The 24772-nt window shown below is 47.6% G+C and overlaps 1 protein-coding gene across 1 annotated transcript in view; it reads left to right on the forward strand.

Moving 5' to 3' along the window:
* The window catches only part of INSRR (insulin receptor related receptor), a 92208-nt gene that overhangs the window by 13439 nt on the left and 53997 nt on the right, over positions 1 to 24772 (forward strand). The window contains exons 2-3 of the mRNA XM_030187985.1: positions 8842 to 9390; positions 23747 to 24059. Coding sequence (XP_030043845.1) covers positions 8842 to 9390; positions 23747 to 24059 — 862 coding nt within the window. The remainder of the gene's footprint in view (positions 1 to 8841; positions 9391 to 23746; positions 24060 to 24772) is intronic.

Raw genomic sequence — 24772 nt, forward strand, 5'->3', positions numbered from 1 at the left:
CGTGTAGAATCTCCAATAGTATCTATTTTATTTTTGTTACATTTGTACCCTGCGCTTTCCCACTCATGGCAGGCTCAATGCGGCTTACATGGGGCAATGGAGGGTTAAGTGACTTGCCCAGAGTCACAAGGAGCTGCCTGTGCCTGAAGTGGGAATCGAACTCAGTTCCTCAGGACCAGAGTCCACCACCCTAACCACTAGGCCACTCCTCCATGTAACCCAGGGCTTCGCCGAAGATAATTTTATGAACCAGGGTGCAGATTTTGAGAGCAATACGTTCTTGGATTGGGAGCATTTTGGTAAGGCATTTCCTTAATTTCATTAATGCAAAATGTTTTATTTTTTTTTCCAAAAACCAAAGAAGCAATGAAGGCCTAGTCGGTGCCAAGAAATCATTTCCCACTCTTCTCTGGCAGGTCAGCCCAGGGCTGTAGCAGGAGCACCTTTCTCGAACTTCAAAATATTGTAATCAGTATTTCAGAAAACAGTAATGCACATCGAGAGCTGCCATGCCCAGGAGCTGTGTCTCTTGTAACTGCCCTTCTTTAGCTGTATTCATGCATAATATTGCCTAAAATGTGCTTAGATAGCCTGGCCCTGTCTTGCTGCTCTCAGCTCTCCTTTGTTGTCACAATACAGCTGTTCTGGTAATGAATTAGAAACATGGTGAATGGGGCACTTTTTGCCTCCAGGCTGCCTGGGAACTATCTGATGTTAAGGGGGGTGGGGGGAAGCGGGAAGCACCAAGACCCTGGCAAATTTTGTTGTCATTGGTAGTAGAGGAGTGTGGTAGCCCTGTTAGTCCACTCTTAAGGTTATCAATAGAAATCAAACAAAATAAAACGTGGAAAAGAAAATAAGATGATACCTATTTTATTGGACATAACTTAATACATTTCTTGATTAGCTTTCGAAGGTTGCCCTTCTTCGTCAGATCGGAAATAAGCAAATGTGCTAGCTGACAGTGTATATAAGTGAAAACATTCAAGCATTACTATGACAGTCTGACAGGGTGGGAGGATGGGGGTGGGTAGGAGAAAGGACTTAATAAGGATCTGGGGTTCCTAGCCCATTATAAACCATAAAGCTGTATGTCTCTGTAGATCACCCCACCCCTCACCTATCCACATCCATCCTGTTAGAATATCAATGATATGCTTTGATGTCCCCATGCATACCTCCTACCCACCCCCATCCTCCCACCCTGTCAGGCTGTCATAGTAATGCTTGAATGTTTTCACTTATATACACTGTCAGCTAGCACATTTGCTTATTTCCGATCTGACGAAGAAGGGCAACCTTCGAAAGCTAATCAAGAAATGTATTAAGTTATGTCCAATAAAAAAGGTATCATCTTATTTTCTTTTCCATATTTTATTTTGTTTGATTTCTATTGTCATTGGACAACTTACTTATCCTACCCTACCTCCAAATGATGTGATTGGGTGGTGGGAGGGAGGGGGGAAGGTGAGGCGTAGAAGCCAACTTTCCGAAAAGATTGGGGATTGCAAAAAACCATACAAATTACCCTTCCCTGGACACAGTGGTAGACTTGGTGGGGAGGGCTCAAGGACCCACTGCACCCGCAGAGCTGGCAGCTCTGGGTGGGAGGGTTAATTGCTCCCTGCCAGGCTGCTTTTAGCCTCATCACGGGCACATGCCCATTCAATGTCCTTTAGGTGGCAACAGAAGTAAATCTCCTTTCTTCTTGGCTTTATATCCGGCAAAACACATTGGGGAAGTTGAAAAAAAATGTTAGACATGGCCAAGGAAAAAGCTGATCATCGGAGGAAATGAGACCGAAATAATGCCCACCTGCTAACCGACTGGCATAGCTGCTCCCACTATGCCCTAAACACGCCTCTAGCGTCTGAGCACGCCCCATGGCAGTGGTTTATAACCTGCGGTAAGGATCCCTAAGTGTGGTATTCTTTATAGACTGTGATATTGTTCATTGAATCAAGATAAGAATTCTCTGAGGAATGACTTACAGCATAAGAGCATATCGGTCCTTTTTGGGGTCTGGGCAATGGAATTATCTCTGGATGAATTCTCAAGGTGATTTGATGAAATCTATTGTAGGAAATGTACTCCCCCCTCCCCCCAGGGTGGACATGGGCACCATTCTAATCCAGAGACAGGGAAAAGACCACACCCCCAATCCTTTCCCCACACTCCAATCCTTTCCCCACATCTTTTGGTATTGTCCCACTCTATATAACTATGTTTCTCTGTGATACATTGTAACATACTTTGTGAGCCGCACTGAACCTGCTATCGAGCGGGAAAGAGCGGGGTATAAATGCTACAAATAAATAAATAAATGAAAGAATTCCCTACTTCTCCCTACTTTTCTTCGGTGTTTATAATTTTGAGGATTTTTAAGTTCACCTTTCCAAATGATGATCCAGGCATCGTTAGTACTGTACGTACAATGGGAACACAGAGGTAACGTCTGTGCACTGTCGTGCTGAAGGTCCTTGACTTGACCCCCCAGTTGGGTCTTTCATGCCTCAGCTTGACCAGGGAAGGAAATGCTGCTTAGGTAGATGTTCACCAAACGAGCCAGCTTTGTGGGTTCTGAGCTCAATATTGAGCCAGGCACTTCAGTATGTTCAGGGAGAGGTCATTTGAACTGTGCTAGACACTCCTACTCATAGTAACATAGTAGATGACGGCAGAAAAAGACCTGCATGGTCCATCCAGTCTGCCCAACAAGACAACTCATATGTGCTACTTTTTGTGTATACCCTACTTTGATTTGTACCTGTCCTCTTCAGGGCACAGACCGTATAAGTCTGCCCAGCACTAGCCCCGCCTCCCAACCACCAGCCAAGCCTCCCAACCACCAGCTCTGGTACAGACCCTATAAGTCTGCCCAGCACTATCCCCGCCTCCCAACCACCAGCCCCGCCTCCCAACCACCGGCTCTGGCACAGACCGTATAAGTCTGCCCAGCACTATCCCCGCCTCCCAACCATGTTGGCGCCTGTGGTGTTCACAGCCTGTAGTTGAGGGGGATAGTCATGGTCTGTACTTCAGGGTACAACTGGTATTTCAGTACTTGGTCCCTAGCTGAGGGAGGGACAAAGGGTAGAGAACTGGGGAGGGTGAATCCCTGGGTAATTGTCTAGAGAATGACGTGGGGACGGGAAACCGTGGTAACCGCAGGGATGGGGACAAACTTTGTCCCTGTGTCATTCTCTACTTTGAAGCCTGTTAATGAACTGGACTGTTATTTATGTTTGAGCGATGCAGACAACGATATTTAGATTTTTTGGAAAAACAAGCAAACATGCTGGCCACAACTAGGGAGGGTTGTTTAATTCAGGGCAACTTCAAATCATTCTCCTCAGTAAGGTTCATTTCCAGTGAAGGGGGCATGTAGGGCATTTTCTTATGCCTGGCTAGTGCTGAAGCTAAAAATGAGAGCCCAGAGGCACTGAATAATCTTGCAGCCTTTGAATTCAGGAGGGTGTTTTGGAGGAAAGAGGTGGTTTTATTTCACAATGTTCTGATTTCTTGGCATGCCTTTAACTTTATTTTGCAAACTGTGCTCTTGTATTGGTTGGGGGGGGGGGGGGAGAATTTATTAGCTCTTGGTTGGTGAAAGGGGATGGGACTTGATATACTGCCTTTCTGTGGTTACAATCAAAGTGGTTTACATATTATATACAGATACTTATTTTGTACCTGGGGCAATGGAGGGTTAAGTGACTTACCCAGGGTCACAAGGAGCTGCAGTGGGAATTGAACCCAGATCCCCAGGATCAAACTCTGCTGCACTAGCCACCAGGCTACTCCTCCACTAGCAACATTCCATGCAGAATCTCAGATAGTAGCACCAGAACCTCAAATAGTAGCAACATTCCATGTAGAATCTCAAATAGGCTGGGATTCTGGAATCTTGCTATTCTTTGGGGTTCCACATGGAATGTTGCTACTCTTTGAGATTGTGCATGAAATCTTGTTAATGGGACTTGATATACTGCCTTTCTGTGGTTTTTGCAACTACATTCAAAGTGGTTCACATAGTAAATACAGGTACTTATTTTGTACCTGGGGCAATGGAGGATTAAGTGACTTGCCCAGAGTCACAAGGAGCTATAGTGGGAATCGAACCCAGTCCCCCAGGATCAAAGCCCACTGCACTAACCACTAGGCTGCTCCTCTACTCCACAAAAGGGAATTAATTCAAAATTATGCAATATAAATGCATGAGAATTGGGAAAGCCTCCACCCCCTCTCCAACACACACACTTAGTTCTGCCTCATCTGGTCCAGTCACAACAGCACGGGTAATTTTTACTTATACGGTCTGTGCCAGAGCTGGTGGTTGGAGGCGGGACTGGTAGTTGGGAGGCGGGGATAGTGCTGGGCAGACTTATATGATCTGTGCCAGAGCTGGTGGTAGGAGGCGGGGCTGGTGGTTGGGAGGCGGGGATTGTAATGGGCAGACTTTTACGGTCTGTGCCAGAGCTGGTGGTTGGGAGGCGGGGATAGTGCTGGCCAGACTTATACGGTCTGTGCCCTGAAGAGGACAGGTACAAATAAAAAGTAGCACATATGAATTTATCTTGTTGGGCAGACTAGATGGACCGTGCAGGTCTTTTTCTGCCGTCATCTACTATGTTACTATGTTACATGCCAGGCTGGTGAATATCACATTTTGGGTTCACCCCAGGTTCGCTGTTTACAGTAAACCTTCTGTTGGGAAGCAGATTTTGGGATACTTTGGGTAGCGGATCTGTTTCCGGGATGGATATGTTGGAATCTGGTTTCCCTGGCAGGGACGGGGCTGTGGCAGTTCTTCTGGGGGTTGCGGGTTTTCAATGTCTATTTTGAACTGAAGGGTGTGTACGTGGGGGGAGGGGGTGTACTGAAATTGGCACAGATAATGAGGAAGAGGAGGCAGCCTAATTTTTGGGATGCACTGAGGTGTATCACCTCAGTACTTCTGTAACTCAGCAATGAAGCCCAGCCTTCACCTCTAGGTTACCGGTTCGAATCTGGCTCTGGATGGTAAAGACTGAGAGTCAGTCTAAAGGGAAACCCGTTGTTCACACAGCAACCCTCCTGAGTTTACAGGTGTCCACATGTCTTCAGAAAAAAAAGCATAGACACAGTCTGGCATTAATTAGCATCAGTACTGGCAGAGAAACCATAGACTGTACTGGCCCGGCCTGGAGCCTGAATCACCTTTTTGCACCAAAGGTTGATGCCTACAGAGCAGGACTTAGTGTAGGGCTGTGTTTGCAGCTTGCGCTGCTGTGCGGGTAGGGTCACCATACGTCCAGATTCCCCTGGATATGTCCTGTTTTTCAGGGGACTGTTGGGGGAGTCCAGGCAGTTTTTACCAGCCTGCCCGTTTGTCCAGGTTTCTGGGCGGGCTGGCTGGCTGACGGGCCTTAGGGTACCCTCCCTTAATGCACCTTGGTGGTCTAGTGGTCTCTTCGGGGCTGGAAAGAACCCCACTCTTTCCTGCCCGACACTGCCGCTGACCCCGCTCGCTGCTTCAAAATGGCTGCCAAGATTTCAAGTGGGGGCCTCGCGAGACTCCCACAGAAGTTTCACTTCTAGAACTGGAGGGTCAGAGGGATGGACACTGGGACACAGATCCTGTCACCTCGAGGACTGGAGGGCTCAGGAGTTGGGCACAGGGATGGTACTGCCTGCGCCTCAAGGACTTGAAGGGTCAGGGGACAGGTGCAGAGATAGTCCAGATGTGCTGAATGTTTAATTCAGGTCCCTGAATTAAGAGTGATTGATGACTTCCTCTTCCACGTTCTCCAGTTTTTATCCCTGCTGTGGTTCCATGCCATCGCCTGTTTGCCACTGTTACTTCTTCAGCTGTTTGTGGCACTGCGAGACATGCTGGTCACATTTCTGGTTCCCCTGGCTGCTGGTTCCATGTCTTCTCTGCGTTGCTAGCCTCACAGATTAGCGCCTATGCATGTGACCCAGTTCTGGTCATTTAGGAATGCGAGTGTGACCGAGGGCACAGAAAGCAAACTCTGCCACCCATGCCCGGCAGGAAGTGTAAATAGCAGATCTTGTGGCCAGATAAAGGACTATTGTCTGGCAGGCGGGATGCCTTCCAGCAGCTGCAGTTGCTACTTCTCCATGAAAATCGGAGAATGAGACAATATTTTGCAAGCTTGGGAAAGAAACTGATGAAACAACTTTGAGCGATAAGGCCAGCCGCCCGAGCATTCATTCAGCTGTACAATAAACAGGGCCTAGCAGAACATACGCATTCGGAAATACACTTTAGACCTGTCTTTGTCGAATATCTGTGCAACCATTTTACCTGCTTGAACAGGCAAGGGCAAAATGCAAACTGTGGTAATGGATTGTGAATAATTGGTGGGGTGAGGGAGGGGGGACGAAACGTTTGCGTTACCATCTTGTTTCCTACGAGGACACCGAGGCTCACGGTCTACTTAAAATCCTGATTTCAGCCAGGGCCTGCCCGAGGATACGTGATGCCTGTAATCCAACATTTCTTTCTCTTTCCTAAACCCGCCCCCCCCAATAGTTACTCACCATCTTCCCCTTTGCTTTCCTCTGTCACCTCTGCGTAAGTCGACCCTGCGTCACAACTAACCAGAGAGTGGCATGGAGCTCTTTAAGTTTTATGCTGAAGGGTTCCAGTGGTATCCTGGCCCTTCCCAAACTTGAGCATGTGTGTGTGTGTGTGTGTGTGGGGGGGGGGGGGGGTGCTAAATCCCCAACCACTGCTCTGCCGCTGTCTTTCTGGCCATGCTGGTGCTGCACTAAGCAGAGACATAGGGGCTGATTTTCCAAACAGAAAAACGTCCAACAAGTGGCACCCAGCGGCAGATGGACATTTTTCGTGCAAAAATGTCCAAATCGCTATTTTGGAAATGCATTTTAAAGATGCTTTTTCTATGCCGTTCATCTGCAAGTGCATCCAGATCACAAGGGGGCGTGTTGGGGTCTGGATTTGGGTGTTCTCAAAAATTGGGACGTTTTTCTGCCATAATGGAACAAAGCAAAAATGTCCAGGGCCAAAAGTTCAACGTTTTGGTCTGGACCAGGGGTGTAGCTAAGTGGGGCCACGGGGTCTTGGGCCCCCGTAGATTTGGCCCGTGCCCCCCCCCCCCCGCCGCCAACCCCTTTGACCCCCCCTCCCGCCACCACTGCTATCGGGTACCTTTGCTGGTGGGGGTCCCCAACCCCCGCCAGCCAAAGTCCTCTTCTCAGGCGCGGCCACGTTGCTGATCTGCAAGGACAGGCTTCTGTTTCTGTAAGTGACGTCCTGCACATTGTACGTTGTATGTGCAGGACATCAGGCTCACAGAAACAGAAGCCTGCACGACCGCGTTGCTGATTTGCAAGGGCAGGCTTCTAAATGGGGGGGGGGGGGGCTCAGCGGCGCCGGGGGGGCTAAAATATGCCCCTTCACCTCGGGCTCTGGATCCCTCTCCCGCCGAAGTCTGGCTACGCCCCTGGTCTGGACCTGTTTTAATCATAACTAAGTCACAAAAAGGTGCCATAAATGACCATATGACCACTGGAGGGATTAAGGCATGACCCTCCAAAGATGTGAAAGAAACAGTACATACCAGCCTCTATGTCAGCCTCAGATATTATGGTCAGTCCTACTGGAGTAGCCTAGTAGTCGGTGCAGTGCACTGTAGAGAAGGGGGACCAGGCCCATATCCCACTCTGTTACACTTGTGGTGGAAAGTGTGAGCCCTCCAAAACCCACCCAAACCCTACTGTACCCACATGTAGGTGACCCCTGTAGCCGTAAGGGCTATTGTAGTTGGGTACAGTAGGTTTTTGGTGGGTTTTGGAGGGCTTACCATACAGTTTAAGGGGTAACAGGAGTTTTTATGTGATGTCCACTGCATTGCCCCCTAGGGTGCTCCAGTGCTCTGCTGAGATGTCTGTGTGACCAATCTACTAAGAATACTGGCTCCTCCTACATCCCAATGGCTTGATTTTGTGTATTTTTCCCTTTTTTTTTTTTTTTTTTTTTAAGAAAATGGTCACAAAACCCATTCTTAAAAAAAAAAAAAAAAAAAGTCTAGAAAATGGCCTTTTTTGAAACAAAAAGATAAGACGTTTTTCAGGTTTGAGAATGGCCAAGTTCACCACCTCATTTTTGGATGTTTTCAGGAAAATGTCCAATGTTGGATTTAGACGCCATATCGAAAAAGCCCCTCATAAGCCTCCTAGTGGAAGGTTCGGCTTTGATGGCAGCCAAACACACTTCCTCCTTTTTGGTTGGTGGTGGGATTGAGGGGTGCTGCCAAATTCAATCTCTTAAGGACCAAGGTAATCAGTCTAGGTTTCACCCCACTGCAAGACGAACCTGCACGTCTGAATGTTTTTGTTAATTTTTCTAAAAAAATCAGAACTTCTAATCAATGCATGCTTGAGCAAAAGCCAGGTCTGAATTAGCCTGTCCGTTCTGAGCCAGTGGATGACCGTAATAGCAGGGCTGTCAAATTGCAAACCTTGGAGGGTTGCAAGCTAGTTAGATTTTCAGGACACATGGAGGCATATTTTCAAAGCACTTTGGGAGGCTAAGTTCCATAGGTTTCTATGGAACTTTGGGAGGCTAAGTGCTTTGAAAATGAGCCTCAAGGCATGAATATGCATGAGAGATATATTTGCATGTACTGCCTTCATTGTGAGCAAATGTATATCATGCATATTCATTAGGGATATACTGAAAACCTGACTGGCATACGGCCCTCCAGGATTTCATTTAGAGACCCTTTCTTAATAAGTCTGATATAAATAGAGGCCTCTGGGAAGTTGTGTTTTGTCTGTTTAATTGACCACTTTTCTGTTCTTCCCCCCCAGTCTGTGGGAGTATGGACATTCGGAATGATGTGTCCCAGTTGAAACGGCTGGAGAACTGCACCATCATAGAGGGGAACCTTCAAATTCTTCTGATGTTCGGGACCAAGTCGGAGGACTTCCGAGGCCTTCGCTTTCCTCGGCTCACCATGATAACGGAGTACCTGCTTCTCTTCAGAGTCTATGGCTTGGGGACTCTGGAGGACCTGTTCCCCAACTTGTCTGTCATCCGGGGCACCGACCTTTTCTTCAACTATGCCCTGGTGATCTACGAGATGCCCCACATGCGAGACATTGGGCTGCACGGCCTCACCAACATCCTGCGAGGAGGGATACGCATCGAGCGGAACCAGGAGCTGTGCCACATGAACACCGTAGACTGGACGCTGCTTATGGAGTCGGTGGAGAACAATTATATCGTAGGGAATAAACCAGTGGAGGAGTGTGCGGACGTCTGCCCAGGCATTCTAGATGTGGAGGATACTTGCGTACAGACCAGCTTGAATGGCCGCTTGGAGTACCGCTGCTGGACCTCAAACTACTGCCAGAAAGGTCAGAGACGCACACTGTCTTGTTCTGAGTCATTCCCTTAACACAGGGGTTCTCAACCCAGTCCTAGATAGATCAAGATTTGCATACAGCAGAGGTAGTCCAGGCAAACTTCTCATGCATATTCATTGTGGGTATCCTGAAAACCTGATTGGCTGGGTGTGTCCCGAGGATGGGGTTGAGAATAGAGAGCTGCATGGGAATGGGGTTAGTGGGAATCCGACGAGGATCTCCTTCGTGTCCGTGGGCCTCCTGCAGGGATGGATGCATGCTCTGCGGGGTTCCCACGGGGATGGACACAGATCCTGCGGGGTTCTTGTGGAAATATAGTGCTAGACCAGCCTACCCTTTCCTTGTGTTTCTGCAATTATAATAGCTTTGAAAAAATTAATGGATATGGTTGATAGCATTGAAATCCCTATAAACACTGATAGGGGAAGCTATCAACATGGGCTACTGTTAAGTTGGGTTATATTACCACAAGTTGGGTTATTTTAGTACAGGGGACTGGTGGGGATGGGTGAAATTTCTGTCCCTGTGCAGCTCTCTCTAGTTGAGATCTCTTGCCTTAATAACAGTGTCCTTGCAATGAATTGTGCCCCTCTGTCCAGTAGCATGGTAAATGTCTTCAGAGTGGACCAATCAGGGTCACATTTGAAGAGAAGGCCAACCGTGGACTTGGTATATACCCTAATAAAAATGACCTCAGCCTCATAATGGTGAGGTCATTTTTAATAGCCCATGCGATTTTCATCATCTACTCCTCTGCTTGGAATAAATTCCCGTAACCGGCATCTTGTTCATGTTGGAACTTAATGGACACTGGGGAAGAATTTTCAGGTGATTGGTGAAATCTGTCACATTTGTGGTTTTGTCGTATTTTGGGTTTGCTTTAGGGAGGGAGTTTGTGATTGGAACAAAGGAGCATCATCTTTTTGGCTCGACAAAAATCTTTTATGTAAACTAAGCTTGCTTTTGTAGCTGCTTCCCTGATTCGATTGAGCTGAAAGTGACCCTAGGGGAAGAGATGTATTACTTTCTGGTGTCGGAGGCTCCATCATCCTCTTCCCGGGCACACAGGACAGGTATAAATGGTCCCTGTCGGCTGGCTGTATAATCTTTGAACAGTCTCTGGACAGACACCAAAAAATAACTGGGGGAGGTAGGTAAGGGTTAGAATAAACCCACCATTTACTGGGCCCTCCCCAGGTGCACAAAAATGTAGAAATGTAGAACTATGAAAACGGGGACATAAACTCCATAAAAACAAAATGACGTCCTTGATCTCCTTTGTCGCTTGCTCTCTCAAGTAATCATCCCTCCTTTCTCCTCCTTAAGGTATCTTATGCCCCAGAGTTCAGTTGGTTTTCAGGCTTACAGCCCCCTCCACTCTTCTCTTATAGGAACAGCTCCCCCCCCCCCCCAGTCTTTCCTTCTCCTCACACAGTATATCCTGTTCAGCAGTGATCGCAGAATCCCAGCGTTTCATCTATGCGAAGTACTGAACATCTTTTTCAAGACACCAGCGTTCTATACAACCAAATCCATTGAGTCTGCCAGAACGGTTCGGGCAGCGGAAGCCATGGGCTTTCTACTATCCTGAAGAGGATTGCTTGTTCCCTCTAAATACTTAATTACTCTGACCTTGTATTTACGCATGACTGCTTTACACAGTCTGGGCAGTAGCAAGCTCCATAATTAGAAAGAAACTCAGTATTCAGTAGATATAATAATATAGTTTATTAGCATCAGTATCTTACCCAAAGGCAGTACAGGCAACCAGGCATTCACATAGTGGAACAGCACTTCACGACACGTCCTCTCTCTCTCTCTCCAGCCTTCTTCAGCCTTCTCCCCTCTTCTGCAGCCTTCTGGGCTGATACCCTTCAGACTGCCCTTTTTATACCCTTCTGACTCTATTCATTCCAATGGACCCTAGCTTTCTCACCAGAACTCTTTGGCCCTTATCAGTTGATAAGAATGACTTCACATGTTCCCAAACCTTCCTCTAGCCCCCTCCCCCCCCTGGATGTTCTCATCCAAATTGCATCTTGACCCACTGCTATCTTCCATTACCCAAAACATCTTCGCTCATGACTTCTTGCAGGTGCCAGTCCCAGCATTGTTGACAAGAGCAAATTGCCCCTCCCTTGTCAGCTCTCTGGGAACTCACTTCAGCATTTGCTGCAGTGAAATGTATTTTGTGTCAGAGATGACCTTTGATTTTTACAGGCCTAGTTCTTAGCCTGAGCCATTGGCCTGTATTTCACTGAGAGGAAGTGACAGCATAATTCTACAATTCATGTTCGGTAAGTTCTCCACACAAAGGCCCCTGAGCCAGGCACTTGGCCGAAACACAGTGCCGTGTCGGGCCTTATGAATTAAGGTTTTTTTCTTCCATCACTTCGTCATCTTGCTGTTCTTGAAGTTGCCCTGCTGGTCACACTACTCCTTTGTTCTGCTCCTCCTCAGCCTAAAAAGACTGAGGTCCTGAGTGGCCCTAGGGTGGGAGACCCATTATTCTGTACACGACACTACTAGAGGATACGAAATGAGACTGAAGGGGGGCAGACTCAAGAAAAATGTCAGGAAGTATTTTTTCACGGAGAGAGTGGTGGATGCTTGGAATGCCCTCCCGCGGGAGGTGGTGGAGAGGAAAACAGTAACGGAATTCAAACATGCATGGGATAAACATAAAGGAATCCTGCTCAGAAGGAAGGGATCCCCAGAAGCTTAGCCGATGGTGGGAGGCAGGGCTGGTGGTTGGGAGGTGGGGATAGTGCTGGGCAGACTTATATGGTCTGTGCCCTGAAAAAGACAGGTGCTAATCAAGGTAAGGTATACACAAAAAATGGCACAGTGGAGGAGTGGCCTAGTGGTTAGGGTGGTGGACTTTGGTCCTGGGGAACTGAGTTCGATTCCCGGCCCAGGCAGCTCCTTGTGACTTTGGGCAAGTCACTCAACCCTCCATTGCCTGCCACATTGAGCCTGCCATGAGTGGGAAAAAGTGCGGGGTACAAATAAAAAATAAAAAAAAAGTACATGTGAGTTTATCTTGGGCAGACTGGGTGGACCGTGAAGGTCTTTTTCTGCCGTCATCTACTATGTTATGTTGAGAATTTAGGGGTCCCGAGCCCCCCCAAGAAGGCTTGAGTGACCTTAATCTGACTCCATCTCTAAATAACACTAGTACTGGGGTCATCAAGGAGTTATTGCCTCTAAGGGAGATTTAGATTACAAGTTATACAATGCATTTATACTTACATCCTTTCATCATTAAGTGAAGCCCACAAATCATCATTCGGAATGAGGAGTTTATTTGCCAAGGTATAAGTCAAATCAGTGATTGACAACAGGCATGTACAATCAATTAATTATAGGAATATAATAAGTTGCAAACAGGTGTTAATTATTTGCTAATGTTTTATAATTTCTTCTACCAATTAGAGGTTTTACAAGGGAAAGCAATTAGGTAATTTGTTAATTCTGCTGGACACATTGGTTTCCCTTGGAGAGAGAGTGCCAACCCTTGTCTCTCTAACTTAAACCAGGAAATACCCTGATTTTTATAGGTGCCCTCAGGATATGGGTAATATGACAGTAGATATACCTGATTGGATCTATGCTAATGTCATGGTTGTCACTGATTGGCTCATGCTAATGAGTAGCTTCTATCTTGCTACGCCTTCCCTGCTCACAGGAAAGTCTCCCTCCTCTCTGGAACAGCTAGTTTCCTATTTTCTTTGCACCTGCTATGACTCACTTATTTCTCAACTTGTTTTTCTAACTTACATTAGAGAAAATTCCACTTTGTAACAGATATGGGCTTCCATTTTGTGTTGAAATCCTCCATTTTGTTTCCATATCTATTGACTTAACTTTTAGGCCTCAATCTGGGCTACAAACTAGGCCATACTTTTCCAGTAAGCTCCCAGTTATGTCAGCCATCAGATTTCTGACTGAGCCAAGGTCTGTAATGGCCTGAGCTCTATGACTGGGCCCACCACGATTCCAGTGGGGGGGGGGGGGGTCCCTGGCTGTACCATAATTATACATTCCCCACTTGTCACCCCCTCTGAGGAGGGGTGACACAAAGCTCGTCAAGCTTGTCATCATCCATTCCAGAAGGTAGCAAGCTATCAAACGAGAGGGCGAGTTTTGGTCTTAGAAATTGCTAGAAGGTATGTGGGTAATAGCAATTTCAGGTGGATCATACTAATAAACATTTTCAGGTCTTTCTATGGCTTCTATTATATCTGTTGCATAGTGCATGGGGAGATAATCTAATGTATGTATCTCAGTGGTCCTCGGAAGGAATAGTGGTTTTGATTAAGCATTGTTATGGTGGCTCAACAAATATATGGTTAGTATTCAGATTGCAAGCTGTTTAAGGTTGTAGGTATTCAGAATCCTTAAACAGATCGGAATTCCTGGACCTTACTAGTACTCATCATTAGCATCCAATCATGAGCACTAAAAAGTGGATAGGAAGTATGAGGTTGCCTCATACAGCAAAAAATGGTCAATCCTAGGAAAATTTATATTAACAAAGGTCATGCATGTATCTTGACATATGCATAATGACCTGGAAGTATGGGAAGCATTTTATATATCCGTTACCCCACTTGGAGCTTAGCCAAACCTACAGAAAGACATGCAGCTTAAGTAAGCCTACACCAAAGTTAAACAAATGCATAACTGGTTGATACTAACAGGGTTTACACCTACATTATGATATCATAGCCAGTATTAGGGTTTGATGTTACCCTTGTATCGGAGAATATCAACTTCAATTTAAATTAAACTCTTAGAAAAACAATCAGAACAATACAGGAAATATTAGGAAAATAAAAATAAAACCTTTTCATTATATAGACAGGATTACTGCTAAACTGAAAATAAAACAAAATATGAGTCTATAATGTCCATAAACAGCAACTGTAAATCTCAAATGAAGTATCAGTTCTTAATCCTCTTTCATCGATCATGGTTGAGGCGGTGGAAGCGCTGAAGAATCTGGACGGAGATCTGGAAGATCTAACAGGGCTGGATTTTCAGACTGGCCTGCTGAAGGGAGTGGCTGGTCTTGAGATGGTTAGGCTGGTAACATCTGGTTCTGCGGCTGAGTAAACACGTATATCTTTCACATGGACCCAAAACTTGTGATCCAGTAGTTTGCAAGGTGTAAAGATTATTGCCACAACCTTGGGGGATCTAACATCATTTGGGCCTGGATAAATCTTGAAGACGTACTTGTGGTGTACAAACTTGGATCTTTCCATGTCTTTATTCTAGGCATACACCATCATAATCAGTCCATCAAGAATCAGAGGCTGGCAAAGGAATAAGCAAAATAACTGTATGCCTGAATGATACATCGCTATATCTTGGTGGGCATAATCAGTGTGAATTGAATAAGCAAAAATAATATATAAATGTCAAGAGAAATGAAAGACAATGTAAACATGGAGAAATCAGTGCTAATTAAGTGCAAAAACAAAAGGGAAACCAATTTACATAAATAGGTAAGGATCAGAGCTTCAAGTTAATTCAACTTAAAATTAAATTTAAAAAATTGGAATTGGGATTTGGAATTGGGAAATTGGAATTGGGATTTGGAATTGGGATTTGCATAATATATCCCCACTTCTGGCTTGCATAATGTGCGAGACAGATTGGTAATTTTTACGAAGACATGATCAAATAACAATGGTTAAGTATATGGAACAAAAAAAGTACAAAAACTAACAATAAAAATTTAGAGATGATGGTAAATGTTCAAGTTATTGATGTATGGAGGGCAATGTGTTGCAATCTATCGCCAATAGATATGGAATCTTCACCTGCGATGACTAACATTCACCAAGGGTTGAGCCCTCAGCTGCAGGAGGCCAGCAGGACTTACGAGCTAGATGATTCAGAAAGAAGGGTAGCTTAGGAAACAGTCATGGTCAAAGCAGAAGACTAATGTGCAGAGATTTAAAACTCATAACTAGTCCAGGTGATGGAAGTATCTTCTGAAATCACGGTCGCTGTCTGTTGTAATAGAGAGCTCATACGTAAAGTGCCATGTAAGTTCTGGAAAAGATGAGCCTGCAAAAATATTTAATACAGCAGAATATTTAAGAGCATAACCAAGCAGGTCTAAATTAATGACATCATTTGGACAAAAGAAAATCCTCATTGGAGAAGTTGGTGCTCCTTTTTCTGGCCAGAGGTCAGTTGCAGTAGAAGTACTAAACTGGAATAGAGGCGGTAGATCAGGAATTGGATTTGCAGTCTTCACTCAACCTACAGGACTTAATAAATAGAGATGACATACGAGTAATGCCTAGTATTTAAATCTTAGTACAGGATCATTAGAAAGAAAAAATCAAAGAATGCATTGTTAGTTCCTTGGGGCACCATAATTATACAGTTACTTGACTCCTGGGGGGGAGGAAGCCAAACTCCTCCCTAAAGTCTTGGTTCTACTGCCCCAGAATAGGCCCCTCCCCTTCATTAGCTTGATTGGCTGTGCTCTGGAGCAAGGCTCCAGAATGTTCCTCCTGCCACCGCACAGGAATGCACACGGTGGCATCCTGCCATACTTTTATTTATAAAATATAAAATTTAAAAGCCAGTCTCGGCTCATTGCAAGTTCCTGGAATCCCTGATGAAGGTCCTGCTTGGGGATTGGAGCGTCAGTGTGTCAATGTGCAGATTGTTTTTTTTAAGTCACACACAGACCGGCTTGCTTGATTCTTCTCTGCAGTTATGATCCAGAAGTATCGCTGTACAGTATGTGTCGGTGCAAAGCCAAAGCCTTTCCCGTGTCCCTGCACAAAAACGTAGACAATGACGACAGATTAAGACCTACCCAGTCTTTCCATCCTCCATCCTCCCTATCACTCCCTTAGAGATTCTAGGTACGTGTCCCAAGCCTTCTTGAATTCAGATACTGTTTTCATCTCCACCGCTTCCACCGAGAGACCTTTCCATTAATTCACCACCCTTTCCATGAAGAAGTATTTGCTCAGATTACTCCTGAGTCTCTCTCTTTTACCTTCATCCTGTGCCCCCTCGTTCCAGAGCTTCCTTTCAATTGAAAGAGATTTGCCTCGTAGGTATTTAAATGTCTCCATCATATTTCCTCTCCCCCGCCTTTCTTCAAAGGTGGAGCCCTGTTTGAATCTGCATCTCTTTCCTGCTCACGTAAATGGACTTAAAGGAGGTAATCTATTTTATAAGGGCAACCTAGGGTCAGTGGCATAGCGAGGGTGGCTGCCACCCGGCGCGGTTCGCCATGACACCCCCCCCTCGGCGTATCACCCAAGCTCCCCCCGAGTGCATTCTTGCCTGCCGTGTGCACGCCGCTGGGGGGGGGGGGGGGTCGGTTCCACTGGTTCCCTGCTCCCTCTGCCCCGGAACAGGAAGTAACGTGTTCCGGAGCAGAGGGAGCAGGGAACCAGCGGAGCCGACACCTCCCCAGCGGCGTGCACCCAGGGCGGACCGCCCCCACCGCCCCCCCCCTTGGTACGCCACTGGGAAGTCTATTCCAGGCATATGGAGCAGCAAGATAAAAGGTACGGAGTCTGGAGTTAGCAGTGGAGGAGAAGGGTGCAGATAAGAGAGATTTACCCAGTGAACGGAGTTCCCGGGGAGGAATGTAGGGAGAGATGAGAGTGGAGAGGTACTGAGGAGCTGCAGAGTGAATGCACTTATAGGTCAATAAGAGGAATTTGAACTGTATGCGGAAACGGATAGGGAGCCAGTGAAGTGACTTGAGGAAAGAGCTATAATATGAGCATAGCGACACTGGTGGAATATAAGTTGTGTGGCAGAATTTTGAACAGATTGAAGAGGAGAGAGATGGTTAAGTGGGAGACCTGTGAGAAGCAAGTTGCAATAGTCTAAGCGAGAGGTGGTAAGAGTGTGGATAAGCAGGGCCGTGCCAAGGGTCTCTGGCGCCCCCTGCAGACTATCCATTGGCGCGCGCCCCCCGGACCTGCCTGGCTCCAAGGCGCGTGGAAGAGCCGAGCGCTGCTCCCCAAGCTGCCGTCTGGGGCACGATGGATGAAATGGCTGGGTTTAGCCTGCAAAGGAGGCTCTCAGCATACTTCTCAGTCAGCCTGAGCCTCCTCCCCTCCTTCCCCGATTCCCCGGTGCTTTAAATTTACCTCGCTCTGCCTCCGACGTCTGTGCAGCGTCAGTGAAACGCTGCCTGTCTGACGTCTCTCCACCAGCCTTCCCTTCGCTCGTTCGTTCCCTCTGTGTCCCGCCCTCAAGGAAATGACGTCAGAAGAAGGCGGGACACAGAGGGAACGAACGAGCAAAGGGAAGGCTGGTGGAGAGACGTCAGACAGGCAGCGCTTTCACTGACGCTGCGCAGAGGTCGGAGGCGGAGCGAGGTAAATTTAAAGTGTCGGGGAATCGGGGATGGAACGGAGAAGTAAGTTTTTTTTTTTTTTTTTAAATACAACTGGACGGCGCAACGCCCTTGAAGGCAGGCGCCCCCCTGCGGCGCTTACCCCGCTTACTGTGTTGGCACGGCCCTGTGGATAAGGGTTCTGGCAGTGTGCTCAGAACCCTCTTCCCCAAATTTACCGTCTTTTTCCATTCTCCAAAAGCTGGCAGTGGCAGTGATTTCCATAAGCTGCCTTGACGCCGGCAGCGGCCTCTTCTCTTTACTGCGGCCCGCCTCTGAGGAAACAAGAAGGTACGTCAGAGAGATGGACTGCAGTAAAGAGAAGAGGCTGGTGTCCGCGTCGAGGCAGAGTGTGGGAATCACTGCTGCCGCCTTTTGAAAAAGAATGTAAACTCAGGGAAAGGGGTGGAGGAAGGAAAGGGGAAATGGCGCTCCAGGAAGAGTGTAGTCTGAGGCCCCTGCCTCAGGTGGCCTAATGGTAGGGCCTTCACTGAGCTCTCCCCTTACCGCCAGTTATAGAGCTGCTGCAACTGGAGGTCTCTCTTAGGTCATTTCAAATGTGGGTGATAACTTTCTGTGCACTTACCTCATGCTCGTACATATCATAGTAACATAGTAACATAGTAGATGACTGCAGAAAAAGACCTGCACGGTCCATCCAGTCTGCCCAACAAGACAACTCGTATGTGCTACTTTTTGTGTATACCCTACTTTGATTTGTACCTGTGCTCTTCAGGGCACAGACCGTATAAGTCTGCCCAGCACTATCCCCGCCTCCCAACCACCAGCCCCGCCTCCCAACCACCGGCTCTGGCACAGACCGTATAAGTCTGCCCAGCACTATCCCCGCCTCCCAACCACCAGCCCCGCCTCCCACCACCAGCTCTGGCACAGACCGTATAAGTCTGCCCAGCACTATCCCCGCCTCCCAACCACCAGCCCCGCCTCCCACCACCAGCTCTGGCACAGACTGTATAAGTCTGCCCAGCACTATCCCCGCCTCCCAACCACCAGCCCCGCCTCCCACCACCAGCTCTGGCACAGACCGTATAAGTCTGCCCAGCACTATCCCCGCCTCCCAACCACCAGCCCCGCCTCCCAACCACCGGCTCTGGCACAGACCGTATAAGTCTGCCCAGCACTATCCCCGCCTCCCAACCACCAGCCCCGCCTCCCACCCCCAGCTCTGGCACAGACCGTATAAGTCTGCCCAGCACTATCCCCGCCTCCCAACCACCAGCCCCGCCTCCCAACCACCGGCTCTGGCACAGACCGTATAAGTCTGCCCAGCACTATCCCCGCCTCCCAACCACCAGCCCCGCCTCCCAACCACCGGCTCTGGCACAGACCATATAAGTCTGCCCAGCACTATCCCCGCCTCCCAACCACCAGCTGTGCCACTCAATCTCGGCTAAGCTCCTTAGGATCCATTCCTTCTGAACAGGATTCCTTTATGTTTTCCTTTCACAATGCAATTTTATGTGAGGTGTTTTCCACTTTGCAGAAAATGCTTTATACGATTATCCCCTAAATGTGTTTTAAAAATGCTCCACAAATACTGTCCCTCCCCCCCCCATGCCCCCCAGAAGCCTTCCTGAGAAGATTTCACTCTCTCTATTCTCATATCTGCCTTGGTCTGTCTTGGCAAGTTGCTCCTCCTTGGCTTTGCAGCTCTAGCGGGTCAAACACTCCCTCCAGAGATGACAGGTCAGGGAAATTGGACGCCAGGTGTATCCTTCAGGTGGGAGCCGGGCCACCCTGCTCACTGTTCTTGCCCGTGTTTACAGAGCGCAGCATAAATACAAACCTCTCTCCGCTCATTTGCTGTAAACAAAGCCTGCAGTGAAGTCTGCACTGTAAACACAGATTCTTATCTCTCTTGCAGGCCGCCTCCTGCTGCTCTGTTGTAACTTTTTTTATGATTTTAGTTTCCTTTCAAGACTGTCATTTGTACATAAGTATTGCCATATTGGGACAGACTGAAGGTCCGTCAAGTCCAGTATGTTGTTTCCAACTGTGGCCAATCCAGGTTACAAATACCTGGCAACAGTGGCGTACCAAGGGGGGGGGGGGGTGTGGGCAGTCTGCCCCGGGTGCACGCTGCTGGGGGGGGGAGGTGCTGCGCGCCGGTCAGCTTCCTTCGTTTCCATGCTCCCTCTGCCCCGGAACAGGAAGTAACCTGTTCCGGGGCAGAGGGAGCATGGAAACTAAGGAAGCTGACTGGCGTGCGGCACCCCCCAGCGGCGTGTGGCGGGGAGGGGGGGGGGTTCTTTCGACGGGGGGGCGTGGCGCATTGGCGATCTGCCCCGGGTGTCAGCCCCCCTAGGAACGCCACTGCCTGGCAAGATCCCCAAACCGTACAATAAATTTTATGCTACTTATTCTAGAAATAAGCAGTGGATTTTTCCCAACTCCATTTTAATGATGGCTTATAGCCTTTTCTTTTAAGAAGCTATCCAAACTTTTTTTTAAAACCTCGTTAAGCTAACTGCTTTTACTACATTCTCTGGCAGCTTACGATCTGGTTGCCAGTTACCTCCATAGACTTCAGAGGTACCTCCAAATATTTCCTCCCATGCCATTCAACTCCAGAGACTTGAAGGGCATCCCTCTCTCCGGTCTTCATCACGGCATCTCAAATCTCACACCCCTCAGGGGCTTTAGTAGCTTGGCAATAAATAATTTGATATGACTCTGGAAGGATGGTACATCTAGGTTAAATCACAATTTCGGAATGATTGAGCAGTGTAACAGCACTCTAGCAATGTTTTAATAGAAACAAGAGAACTTGTGAAGAAATGGCACCTGTAGAGAGGCAGGATAACACAACGTTGCCAGTCCTGAAGGGACAAATGTCCTATGATTAGGCATGATTTTTTTTTTTGACTTTGCTGTTTACACATCCAGATGCTGTCATTTAATTTCCTTCCAGTTACTGCATTGATATGAGTACTGATATATTTCTCTCCCGACAGCTAAACACCTAAGCCATGGCCTCAACAAGACGTGTGTATCGCTGAGAGTCAATCGATTAAATACATCTTCGTTACACAACTAATGTGTTTGTCCACAACTAATGTGCTTTTTAAACTAGGGATGATCTGAGTTGAGAAATGGGCTAATGGTTAGTGCAGTGGGCTTTGATGCCAGCATTCTGGGTTCCATCCCCACTTCAGTTCCTTGTGTCATTTAACCCTCCATTGCCTTGGGTACAAAAACCAAGATTGTAAGCCCTCTAGAGACAGAGATTGTTATCTGCCTTGAACTTGATTGTTAGCAGATTATAAATCTACACACATCCAGGCATCACCACATATATTTTTGTATATTTATTTATTTGGATTTTTGCTCACACCTTTTTCAGTAGTAGCTCAAGGTGAGTTACATTCAGGGACTCTGGATATTTCTCTGTCCCAGGAGGGCTCACAATCTAAGTTTGTACCTGAGGCAATGGAGGGTTAAGTGACTTGCCCAAGATCACAAGGAGCAGCGGCGGGATTTGAACCGGCCACCTCTGGATTACAAGACCAGTGCTCTAACCACTAGGCCACTCCTCCACTCTGTAGAACTGAGGTGCAGTGGTGCGCCAGTCAGATGTCAGTGGCAGGGCAGCTGACTGCTTTGGAGTGGTGAGCGATGGCCTTGCCAAGGCCTGCAGACCTGACAGGAATAATTGTTTGCACTGTAATATGTGAGTGGAGGAAACCATTTGGTCAGTACAGATGGATTCACAGTCCTTCAGAATCCCCCTGCTTCCTTCTGGTGCCCTGTTCCCTTCATCCCCAGGGAATAAGATACCTGTTTAACATTTTTTCACTAAAACTCCCGTAGGCATTCTCTCACCTTTGTTTCCATGAGGCCAAACACATATCTGGTGGAAGGCCCTTAGCAGCAGGTCTTGAGAGAGACCTCCAGAACTCGGCCTAGCGAGGAGGTGAATTTAAACTTTAGTCACATAGGAAAGAGAAGTGGAAATTAGGCCCAGATGAGAATGGGGAACTATTTTCCAAGACCTCCCTCTGGTGGAAGGAAAATTTGTTATGTTTTGTGTTGTGGGTTGGGTTCATTTATGATGAGTTGGGCCATTAAGTTGTGTGTATCTCTGCTATCTCTTTCCATCTGCTCACTGGGCAACCCCCCCCCCTTTTTTTCGGCACCTCTGTGCAGTGCATGGGTAATATTTGAGATTCTCCATGATGTGGCTAGTGATCCAGAATGAGAATTGGTACAGACTTTGGGGATGGAGCCACCTGATAGACTGCTCCGAGATGACATACCTGCTCATCTATATCCCCTCTCCCCTCCGCTATGCACCCATCTGCTCTTTGGCCGTCAAACTGGACAATAAGTTGGGGAGTAAGAGGAAGAAAACTTAAAACAAGCACTTTTTGAAACTAACAAAGGAGCACCAGTAGCTGGACCAAGTGTGGGGCTTTCTTATATAGTTATTCTTTTACAGTGACTTGTTCTGCTCAAAAGTTGGCTAGCGTTTTGACTGCTCTATTTCCTGTCTAGAAAACAAGAAATTAAGTTAATTATTGTTAAGTTGTTTTGGTTTCAGGCTGCTGGCAGGTTGGTTTCCTGCCACCCATGTCGTTGGTGTGGGAAACGATGCCATCTTCAGCTAGACAGGAAGACGCTGGATGTAGAAGTTGGAACAGAAAAAATGACCCCAGTGATCAAAACATCTGCTCTTAGGAGTAGCCTAATGGTTAGAACAGTGGGCTGAGAACCAGAGAAGCTGGGGTTCAAATTCTGATGACCTTCCTTGTGACCTTGACAAGTCAGTCAACACTCTATTACCTGAGGGTACAGATCTAGTTTGTGAGCTCTCTAGGGAAGGTTGAAATACTTACTGTACCAGAATGCGACTCACCTTGTACCACTAATTAAACACTGCCCTGGCTTTCATCAGGGAGCCTGAACCAGTAGCGTAGGCTGACCTCAATTTTTGGGTGGGCCTGGGGGTGGACTGGGTGGGCATGACCCACATATTTCCTCTCCGTCCATCCCCCTCCTGTAAAGATAAATACCTGGGCTGGCGGAGATCTCCGGGCCCTGCCAGCTGAAGAATCTTCTGGAGGCCCCCAAGGCTTGAGAAGTCTCATCCCTGCTCCAGTCACCAGCGTGGCGGGAAGCAGCGTTCAGTAGCGTTGCCTGCGGGCCTGCCTTTTAAAATAATTAGTCTCCCCAGGCTCCGCTGCATTTACTTCTTCGCTTGTCGCAAAGCGCTGCCGTTTGCACGGGCAGCTCCGCTCACCTTTGCCGCGTCCATCCGGCTCTCTCTGATCCACTTCCTGTAGTGGGTACGTAGGGCCAGATGGACGCAGCAAAGGGGAGCGGAGCTGCCTGTGTGAACGGCAAAGCTTTGCGGCGGGCGAAGAAGTAAATGCAGCGGAGCCTGGGGAGACAAATTATTTTAAAAGGCAGGCAGGCACCGCTGCTGAACGCTGCTTCCCGGACCCGGCGGAGCCGCAGGAGAAAAGGTAGCGACAGCAGCAGGATGTTGGATGGGCGGGCCTGGAGGGAAAGTGGCTGGGCCTGGGCCCGTTCAGGCCCGCCCGTGGCTACGCCCTGAACTACCAGGCACAGAATCTCTTCTTAGACCTTCTCATCTTGGCTTTCTTGTACAGCTGTTGTCGGGGAGCTACCAGACATGGCCTTCCTCCTTCCTCACCATTCAGGCCTTATCAGGAAACCATCAAAGATGGACTCCCTCCTTCCTAGCCAGTTGCTAAGAGGGCGCCATTGAGTTTGGTCTGTCTTCCTTCACGCTATTTCCCAGCACATTTCACACCCTTTTGCTTCTTTTTCATTGACCCTAGTCCTGACGTTTGACACACCTTAAGGACACGGGCCATTATCAGGATAATTCTGTATTATTCTTTGATATTAGAAGACCATTAAATGCAATCCTGTAACCCGATGTTGCTTTCTGAATTCTCTCCTCAGTTTGTGCCTGTGGCCCTGGGATTGCCTGCAACAGCGCTGGTGGCTGTTGTCATCACGAGTGCCTGGGTGGTTGTAGCCAGCCTGGTGATAGCCGAGCCTGTGTGGCGTGTCACCGATTTCACTTCAAAGGCCATTGCCTCAACTCCTGTCCACCAAAGACTTACGAGTATGAGGGCTGGCGCTGTGTGACGGCCGAGTATTGCGCTAGCCTGCGCAAGGTCACGGAGAACCCCCGTGACTCATCTAAGTTTGTCGTGTACCAGAACCAGTGCCTGGCTGAGTGTCCATCTGGCTATATGAGAAATGACAGCAGGTAAGGAGCAACCTTGGAGTATCTGCCTCCCTCCAGTGTTATGTACTCCTCTTCTGTGGAATTAGTGTGATATATACACCACTGATAACATCCTTTTCCTTGGTTCAAGCTCCATTTACCACTACCCTCTATCTCCTTCCACTTAATCAGTTTTTAACCCAATCAGTCACTTTAGGACCCATACAGTGTGATATATATACTCCTCTCCAGTGTTGGTAGTGTGATGTGATATGGTGTTGTTCATGTGATTATCCCCCGCTCAAGTGTCTTCCATGTAGATATATTACTCTTATATAGAAGGCTGACCCCCTAGTGGTGATACTGTGAGATTACTGCTAGGGATCAGTGCAGCCATTTTGAATCCATAGCCAGATGCCCCATCCCATTATTCTTTCAGGGATCACCTCTGGGTAAGTCCTTGAGGTGGCCTGGGGCCTGAGGAGATTGAAACAGGGGGGCATGGGGTAGATTGGGTGGGTGGGGGATTGGGGGAGTGGAGTAAATACAGGATCCCCTTATGCACTCCTAGCCAATATTCGGCAGGGACCTGCATATGTGCCAGCAGCAGCCAGCACAAGTCCAGTCGAGCCCGGATATTCAATGCTGGTGGTTGAACAAGGCCTACCATTGAATATTATTTATTTAGGTTTTGCTCACACCTCTTTCAGTAGCAGCTCAAAGTAAGTTACATTCAGGTACACTGGGTATCTCCC

Source organism: Microcaecilia unicolor, chromosome 14 (genome assembly GCF_901765095.1).
Source record: "Microcaecilia unicolor chromosome 14, aMicUni1.1, whole genome shotgun sequence".
NCBI classification, from domain to species: Eukaryota; Metazoa; Chordata; class Amphibia; order Gymnophiona; family Siphonopidae; genus Microcaecilia; species Microcaecilia unicolor.